Source organism: Coturnix japonica, chromosome 20, assembly GCF_001577835.2.
Source record: "Coturnix japonica isolate 7356 chromosome 20, Coturnix japonica 2.1, whole genome shotgun sequence".
In the NCBI taxonomy this organism is placed as follows: Eukaryota; Metazoa; Chordata; class Aves; order Galliformes; family Phasianidae; genus Coturnix; species Coturnix japonica.
The window spans coordinates 8,735,112-8,744,054 of NC_029535.1; the positions used below are offsets into that span (position 1 = coordinate 8,735,112).

General features: G+C 54.6%; 1 protein-coding gene across 2 annotated transcripts; it reads right to left on the reverse strand.

Moving 5' to 3' along the window:
* Positions 1-1,987: 1,987 nt before the first annotated feature.
* On the reverse strand, positions 1,988-8,402 carry LOC107323197 (BPI fold-containing family B member 4-like). 2 transcript variants are annotated; one of them, XM_015882047.2, is made up of 16 exons: positions 8,154-8,402; positions 7,272-7,467; positions 6,284-6,785; positions 5,810-5,914; positions 5,585-5,728; positions 5,135-5,195; positions 4,970-5,030; positions 4,722-4,813; positions 4,187-4,399; positions 3,915-3,968; positions 3,318-3,488; positions 3,153-3,220; positions 3,010-3,052; positions 2,442-2,505; positions 2,255-2,331; positions 1,988-2,176 (listed from the first exon to the last, which is right to left on the reverse strand). In XM_015882047.2, exons 2-16 carry the CDS (start codon positions 7,378-7,380, stop codon positions 2,153-2,155), a joined length of 1,788 nt encoding a protein of 595 aa, XP_015737533.2. In that variant the 5' UTR covers positions 7,381-7,467; positions 8,154-8,402; the 3' UTR covers positions 1,988-2,152. The 2 variants fall into 2 exon arrangements, with proteins under 2 accessions (XP_015737533.2, XP_032304495.1); XM_032448604.1 differs by lacking the exon at positions 8,154-8,402 and adding an exon at positions 8,011-8,113 and having other exon boundaries at positions 7,272-7,454.
* Between the last annotated feature and the right edge of the window lie 541 nt (positions 8,403-8,943).

Here is an 8,943-nt window from a genome sequence, read left to right on the forward strand (position 1 = left end):
CCCCAGCAGGGGGACAGGAGGCCTCCAAGAAGGGTGAGACACCAAAGTGTCCGCATCTCCATCCCAGCACCTGCCAAGAGACCGCATCACCAGGACAAGGCCCTGTGTGCCCATCGCTCCATACCATCCCAACACCAGGGACCGCCATGCCCCCATCCCACCACTGTCAGATGGTTCCCGAAGCGGGGACACCTCACAGCAGGGATCATCCCCATGCCCAGCATCCACGTGGCACACAGGGAGGCTGCAGGGAGAGGAACGGTGCTGTGTAGCAAGCAGGAGGAGAGGCGGAGGACCTTGGAGTGAGGAGATGGATCGCTTCAACCTGCTCCGGAACGGCCCTGAAATGAGAGCAGTTAAAGGGGCACAGCCAGATAAAAAATGGTACATGTCAAAGCTGCGTCCTTCTGCACCTCGCGGAGAGCACCTTGCGGTATTAAAGCTCAAAGCACAGCCAAGATCAGCTCCACTTCCCCGTATCCAGACTGTTTGTTTTTCCCACTTTGCTCTATTCATCCTTTTAGGGCCCATTCTGCCGTGTCGGAGCTTCCCGTGTCCCTGTGGTCACCCAGTGGGACCTCCCTGGGGCTGCCACATTGTGGTTGCTAAGGAGGAAGAAAGGTGTCATTGAAGCAGTGCTGTGGTCTCCATTCCTCCAACATCCACCTTTGTCCCAGCAGCGTCTCCTTGATGAAAGACAGCACCGGATCTGCATATTGCAGTGCATCAGCACTGAGAAATAATGTTATTTAGGTCACTCAGAACAACTTCTTTAACCTGCTCCAGATACGTTTTAGCAATTCCTCTATGACAGTTCTTGGCACAATTAAATCAGACTTTAATTCACCCGTCTGCCTTCTGCATTTCCCTTTGATCAGCACGTAATGATGCACCGCTCCTGCAGCTGCGATTATTGAGCAGGGGAGAAAGATAGAGGCTGGAGCAGCTTCGATTGAGAGCGGTGTCAAATAAAATCAGTGGGATTTGTCAGAGGGTCCCTGCAGGACGTGTGCAGCATGGGAAGAGGATGCCAGAATGGTTTCAGGCCTTTAAAAAGAAGCTTTTAGAGAGAATATGTGTGACAGCAGGGAAATAGCCGTGCAGGTGTCAGCCATGCCCACCTGGCTGGTGGCACTGGTGGCGGAGAGGAGCGTCTCCCACGTGCAGAACGTTGGTACGGTTTAGCAGACAGCTGAGATTAGATCTGAGATGCTGAGAATTGTTCTACATCCCGGGCAACAAGAACAATTAAAGAGCCCGGCTCGTTTCTTCCCGCTCCGTCAGTGTAATAAACTTAACAGCACGAAAATAAACGTGGGGTTTGACAAGGAAGAGCTCTGCTGGCTTTAAAAATTCATTTTCATCAATGATTAAATGCTGCTGCAGAAATCAAAGGGAACGAACGCCGTTAGGGCTCATACACCCAGAGGTGCTGCCAGCGCTGAGTGCCCGTGTCTGCACACAGCAGGAGGAGGGCTGCCCCCGGCAAGCACCGCTGTGCATGGCACCGAGTGAGGCTGATCAAAAGAGGTCGTTGCCAACCAAAGGGTGTGTGGGTTTGTGCACTGCTTTGGGAGAACCACACCATACACACGGGTGAGAAGGAGGAGGTGGCTGCGCCCCAAAGGGAGACCTGGGCAGTTTGAGGGGGAACTAAATAAATGGGAATAAATGGAGATGGGAAGGGAAAAAGAATGGGAAAGATGGCAGGAAAAGCCCACGTCGGCTCCAGGGGGCTCTAGGGGAGGAGCAGGGCTGGCAGAGCACAGGCTGGAAGGCAGCAGTGTGACAGCAGTCCTAATGTGCTCCCTGCAGTGCTCAGTGGCTTCCCCAGAAGTGGGGCAGTGCTGTGGGTGAATGAGGAGACTTTACATGGACCATGTAGGATGGGGTCACATAACCCCATGTGTAACGTGCCCGCATTAGATCACAGAGCCCACCACAGCCTGATTAGCACCCACAAAAGGAAGAGTCCAGAACACAACAATCAGAGGCAGTGACCACCCATGTTTCCTTCTATATTCAAAGCTATGCAGGGAGGATGTGATGTTTTCATGGAGGAGCTGGTTTGCTCGCATTGGTGCAGAGGGAAGTGCAGGTGGGCAGCATCAGGCTGGGCTCCCATCCCGGGGGCAGCTGGGCAACGTGTGGCTCACGCCGACAGCACAAGGAGGTCCTGGTGGGGCAGAGGGCTCGGTGTGATGTGGGGTGTTCCCATACCTGGGGATGAGGGGTGCCACAGGGCTGTGCTCACCTCAATGACGTAGATGTCAGCGTTGGTGAAGTCGATGTTCAGCAGATGTGGGAGAGGCACCCCATGGCCCAGCACAGCTGTGGGACAGCAGCATGGTTAGCATAGCCCTGCCCTCCTCCTGTCCCCCCTGACCAGCAGTGTGTTCCTCAGCTCCCTGGAGGTAGTTGAGGCACCAAAGCTTTCTCACCATTCAGGGCAGGCAGGAAGGCAGCATTGAAGACCTTGTTGATCAACGTCTCCAGCAGCGAGACCTGCAACAAGGAGAGGAATCCCTTGTGCCTCACCCTGTCCTCGGGGTGTGGGGACTCTCCTCACCCACCACTGATCCAGCTCTATTCCCAATTCATGCAAACTGCTTAGAAACAGGAGATGTACACAAAGCAATGCAGCCCCTGCACCACGCTGAGGCTCTTCAGCTCAGGTACCAAACCCACAGTGGTGCCAAATGCTTTGGGGATCCCTACTTTGTATGTGCCCCAACACCAACTGGTGCCAGCGAGTGGGATGGTTCCCATGTCCCATTGCTATCTTTCACCACACAGATCTGTGGTCCTTTTTTCCCCCCAAAGATTACTCATGGATCATCATTTGCTCATGGAGCAAACGCATCTGCAGAGGTGAAAGAGAGGTCCTATTAAAAATGCAACACAAACGACACTGAATTAATCGGCCCTTAATTCTCCCAGCCAATCTCTAGCAGCACTTTGCTCTCTGCGGTAGATGTCACGCGTTGCTGAGGCTGCTCGTGTTCTTACATCAAAATCACCAATGGATGAAGACACCAAGGAGAGCTCAGTTCTGCAGAAGAAAGCAGAGGCAAAGTGAGGGGTGGGGGCCCATCCTACCATCACATCCCACCCCACACCAGCAGGAGCAGAGGCAGAAAGCAGCATCCTACTTCTCAAGGCCGGCACTGATCTTCAGTTTGTTGGCCTCAACAGCAAACTGAGCCAGCAAAGACGCATCCTGCAGCCAGGGGACAGGCATGGGTTGGCCATGCAGGAGGCAGCTGCCCACTGCTGTGCTCCAACACACGTTGGCACAGCTGCCCCTCTGTACATACAATATCCAGAAGGCAGAGAAACTTCTGCACGTCGGCTGAGTGTGTGGCCACCACCTCTGCTGTAGCCTTGAGCTGGATGGCAGCTCTATCTCTCTTGAAGGTCACCACGGGTGCTTTGGGAACTGTGATTTTCAGCAGCAAGTCACACGGCTCAGGGTACGCCTTAAGAACCTGCAGCATCCAGAGGCAGAAAAGCCTGTGATGACCAGGCAGAGCGAGCACACCGGGAGCAATAGGGTAAGGATGGGACCAGCTGCCTGCTGGGCAGCGTCTGCTGCTCTCAGGGATGGATTTGCTCCTATGCTGCTCCAGCTCAAGGATGTTCACTACTGAACTCAACCCAGGTGGGAGCTCAGCCACTGGGGTGCCCCAAACCCTGTGGGGAACGTCTGGTCCTGGCCATGGGGCTGCTGCAAAGGGCTTTGGTGATGGAGGCGGTACAGGGGACAAGGTGACAAACCCTGCTGTGCTTTCTGATTTCAGAACAGAGCCAAAGCTCTTCCATCAGACACATGAGATGGTGAAGCAGGGGCTGCCCTGTCTCCGGATGCTCCTCATACTGGGATATTTGCAGTGCGTGGTAGAACCAGGACTCACCACAGGAACCAGGGCTCCAAGAGTCCACGTTGTCAGTGGTGGAAGCTCAGGAAACTGTCACAGACAAAAGGGGGAGATGTTGCATGGGGTGTGTGCTGGTTTTCAGCAGAGATCTCCTACTTTGTGATACACAAAGACCACATGATCCATCACTCTCAGAGACCAGAGATCCTGATAAATGGTGATGAGGTGCTACAGTGCTGCAAATCAAGAGCAGTTTGCTGAAACCCTGAGCTTTCTGGATGTCAGCAGCAGGCAGTTCCAGCACTCACCATGTCATTGGAGATGTCCAGGTCCAGGGCTCCTTCCTTCTGCAAGGCAGCCAGCACTGAGCTGAGGACGTTCACAGATAGGCCCAGCTGGGAGGAGCTGGTGTCTGGCATCGGCGGCAGAGGTGGCATGGGGACTCTTGGAGGTGTGGAGACTCTTTCTGGTCTTCCCAGTGGGTAATCGACCAGACCTCCTGCTACTCGTCCGACCACAGTCTGCAGTTACAGGGAAAGAAGCACGAGGCAAAAGGTTGCAGCAGTTTGCAATGTTTGCCTTTACGGTTAACTTCATGTTCCATCAATGTGAAATCTCTGCATGCATGGCCAGCTCAGATCCCATTGCATTTCCTTCTCCAGAAGCTCATGAAACGTGAACCCTGTGACGATAGCAGTGCAGGAGCAGGGCACAGAGCCAGGACCTCTGTGAGCCTCTCACAGCCCCCTCAGGTCTGATGTGTGTGACCACAAGCACAGCCCAGCAGATATACCCAAACCCCCTGTGATATCATAGAGCAGAAGGAGAAGGTGCAGGACTTACATTCAGGTCTACTTCAAGGAACTGGCTGGTCACCAGCGGCAGGCTGGACACGGTGTACTGGATGCTGCCCAGCAACCCCAGTGGCACCAGTGCTGGTGGAGGGGTTGTGGTTTAGTGGCTGCTGCAGCTCTGCAGCACAGAGCTCACCCCAAGCAGGCTCTGCCTGGACCCAAGAGCTCCATGCTGCTGGCAGAGAGGCTGCAGCATCACAGGAAGGGAAAGGCAGGGTGGGGGGTTCCACTACTTACAGTTGACCAGCCCCAGTTGATCATTGACAAGTCCCAGGGCAACATCAACTACTGGGCAGAGCTGTGAGGGCGATGAGAAGCTGCTTAGAGCTGGGCACAGCCCTACAGCCCTGCATCAGGTGCACCAACTGAGCTGCACCATAAAGGTCTTTCCTTCCATCTTACCAGATTAGGAAGAAGTCTATTCAGGACACCAGCCAGTAAATTATCCACAATTGGGAGCAGGCTGTGGAAAAACAAAGGACCTCCATGACAAAAAGAACCAAAAGCCTGCTGCAAGGTAAATGAGTTTTAAACAATTCCCTGTGAAATGAGTGTAGAGCAGACAGACCTCCTGGAGCAAGGCAATTGCAGCAGCACAGTGCACTGTGTATGCTTGGATTTTGCATGAGATAAGTCTAATTGGCATCCCCAAATAGCCAGTGGGGAATTTAGTGCTTCCTTTTATCTACTGGTATAGAGGCTCCTTAAATGAGCAGCAGCAGCCTCAGCCTCGTGAGCTTTTTGTGCTTCACATGCCAAGTGCTTACACCTCAGAGGATCCCACACAACCCTGGGTGAAATGACCTCAAACACAGCACAAGGGACAGAAACATCCCTCAGAACGTCACGCACCCTCTCAGCAGTCTGACTTTAATGCCTCCCAGGAGCGTGTTGCATTTTTCCACCACCAGTTTGGGGTAGCTGGTGCCATCCATAGTCAGCCGGACCCGTGAGGTGACATTCACTTCCACAGCGATGTCCAGCAGACCCAGGAGGCTGTAAGGGGGAGCAGAGCAGCTCAGCTCTCCATCCCCTGGCAGCCAGGCTTGCAGGGCAGTGAGGCACAGCCAGACCCACCTTCTGCCATTGAGTGCCACCCGTGTGTAGAGGTTGAGATGGAGGCCGATGCCGGGCAGGAGATGCAGGGACACCCTGGGCAGTGTCAGCTCCACGATCCTCAGCCTGCATGGATAGCAAGGGCACCCTGCTTTCTCAGCTGTTTTCCTGTTTTATCACAACCTGTGCTCTGGTTGCCTTATGACTGCTTGTCCTTGTGCTTCTGCTCAGTGCTAGGCTTCAAGAGTTAAAGCAGGAAACCTGCCAGCTGCCCAGCAGTGGGTTGGAAGCAGCGCTGATACACGGCTCCGAGCTCCCTCTATGGGAAGCAGCTTCAGGCTCCAAACCTCCTACATCTCTGAGAGGTCCTTATGCAGCCTCAGTGCCAACCCGGGGGGCCTCACAGGCACCACCAACACCAAACCATCACCACCCGATCACACCTGAGCTGCTGCACCCAACAGCACTCAGAGATATGCCACAAGCTGCACTTACCCTGTGAGCCCCTGCACCGTGCTGAGCAGGCCTCCATCCCCAAGGACACCCAGCAAGCCTCCTCCAAGGATACCAGCTGTGCCGGAGGGGCCTCCATCACCCAGCAGAGCCCCCTGCCCCTCTGCTGCACCCGGCACATCCATAGGAAGGGACCCCCTGGGGACAGACCAGCTTCTGGGAGGGGGACTGCTATAGGGATCCATCCAGGAGGCATCTCCATTGCCACGGAGACCATCACCTGCATCACTCCCTCCACCAAGGAGATCAGCACCCTCACCTCCACCTAGCAGGCCACCCGTCAGTCCCCCAACCAGCCCCCCACCACCTGTCAGCCCAACCAGCAGCCCCCCACCACCCAGCAGGCCACCAAGCAGCCCCCCACCACCCAGGAGGCCCCCTCCGTGGCTGTCCTGCAGTGCTCTGCTTCCATGCATCCTGCTGATGGGCAACTCTCCGAGGGCTCCTTGTAGGACTGCACCTTGTTGCAGGGAACCTGCAAGAGCTGGAGAGCCACAGTGGGATGAGCACAGAGTCAGGGTGTGGGTCATGGGGGTTTGTGCTCTTCATTCTGATCACTGCCTGCACCAATCTCTGCCTGTACTGTGATATTTGTACCCAAAGGGCTTGGGCACCATGTAGATGCTGGGGCAGGAGCACTGTGCCCAGGGGAACATGGAGGTGGGACAGCAAGGGGTCTGGCACAGTGACAGAGCATAGCATGGTGGCAAACCCTTAGGCAAAGGGCTCACACCTCTGCAGAGGAGCAGCCCACAGGAGGTGCAGCCACTAGAGAAGCAGCATCACTGCTTTGTCCCTGCCAAATGGGAGCCCTTCTGGAAGCCTGGCTACTTGACATTTCCAAAGGAAAGACTCAGGATTCAATTTGAGGAGGGGATATACATGCAACCCTCAGGCTCCTTTACCCTCCCCCTCCAACCTTGCTGGGCTGCACACCACCTCAGACCCAGGTCCCTGCTATCGCACTCACCATCACTCAGAACACCTTTGTTGAGGCGGAGGACAGCATCTGTCGGCAGCTGGCTCAGGGCTGGGGACAGCAGGACATAGAGCACAGCGATGTTCAGAGCCGTCAGCATGGTGTCCTCTGGTGTGGCAGGATGGGGACACAGGGGACAGCTCACACTGCTGGCACCAAGACACTAACAGCAACCTGGGGAGGGAAACTGGGAGAAGAGGAACCCAGGAGGGGTCCTGAGGAAGGAGCGCATTTTTTAGTGAATAGCAAATCTGAGCTTTAGATTTAGAATCTGAACCAAAAGCCTTCACATGCTTGAGCCCCATTCAGCAAACAGATCTGGATACACTCAAAAAAGGGTGAAGGCACCCATAGTCTGCAGGCAGGATTGCTGCACAGCCACAACACCTGTGTGCTTGCTGCCATTCACACACAGCTGAGCAAAGTGCTCCTTTCCATCTCCGGTCACCGTGACATGATTTTAATCTTGCAGTGCAAAATCATTACTCATAACCCAGAGGCTGCTCCACGCTTCCCCTGCTGACCCCCACCCTGTGTGGGTGCACCACAGTTTGCACTGCAATGCAGCCTTTCAGCTCTACCTCACATCTGCTTTTCTGAGTTTTCAGCTGAATCAGAAGCACTTACCTACATTTGTGCCATGACTGGTAGCTTCCCCGTGTTTGGGTTGGTTTTTTCACTCATCAGAGCTCAGCATAAGGCTGGTGGTAAAGCTCTGCACCACCATTACCTGGCCCTATCCTGTCTCTGGTCCTCCTGCTCCACTCCTGGCCTCGGGGGGACCTTGCAGCTCACCCACCCATCACCTCCTCCCTGTGAGGAACAGGAAGGTTCTTATATAGCAAAACTGGTGCAAGGAAAGAGGAAGGATACCTGGAGTTGTATAAAGGTGGACTGGCAGGTTGAGCCCATCCAGGAGCACTTGCGGTTTTCCTGTGTTCCAGTATAAATGAGGATCTGTGCACTGGGGCAGAGTATTGTGCAATAGGCCACTGGATCCCCCCTTATCAGCAGCGCCCTTTGCCAAGAGCTCAGAGGGATGGGGAAAATCCCTGAACCCCAGGAGCACAGAGCTGCCACCAGGCCCATAGGAGATGCTGGAAAACCATCCTTTGCCATGGCTGCGTGGGCACACACAAACCATTCACACCTGCAGTTGATTTTTCAGGCCCTACCCAGCTTTCCAACAAGCACATGGGTAGGAGCCAGACCAACCCTAGGAGATATTTAATGCTCCACCTGAGAAGCATTCTCCCAGCCCACACAGCTGCCCCAGTCCTGAAGGTTAATTCCTCCCCAAGAGAAAATACATTGCTCAGACCCAGGCCAAAGCTATCCAGTGCATCTTCCATTAACAGGGACAAAATACATCCAGAAACAAAGCAGTGGGAACGCAGAGCTCAGCTCGTGCCTGGCTCCAAAGGTGAGCAGTGGTGCTCCTTCCCAGCCCACCTTCTCTGCTCCTATTCTCCGAGCTCCCATCCAGGTTCAGCCTTGCTCCCTGTGCTCCAGGCAGACTGTTCTGCATCCACCCACAGCCCTGAGCTTCAGGAACGTGTTCCCCAAGGTGCCAGCTTACTAAATTCTTTGTCATGGGTACAGCCCTCTCTTCAAATGACTTTGCTTTTCTATGGCCGTATGGTGCAGGGGCACTGCAGAGACT

What these genes read in the sequence shown, in the direction of transcription:
- LOC107323197 (XM_015882047.2), bottom strand. Translation starts at nt 7,380, where the DNA reads ATGCTGACGGCTCTGAACATCGCTGTGCTCTATGTCCTGCTGTCCCCA. An exon ending in CAAAGGTGTTCTGAGTGATG is followed by an intron (nt 6,786 to 7,271) that starts GTGAGTGCGATA and finishes GTGGCTCTCCAG; the next exon opens with CTCTTGCAGGTTCCCTGCAA. An exon ending in ATCAGTGCCGGCCTTGAGAA is followed by an intron (nt 3,053 to 3,152) that starts GTAGGATGCTGC and finishes TTTCTTCTGCAG; the next exon opens with AACTGAGCTCTCCTTGGTGT.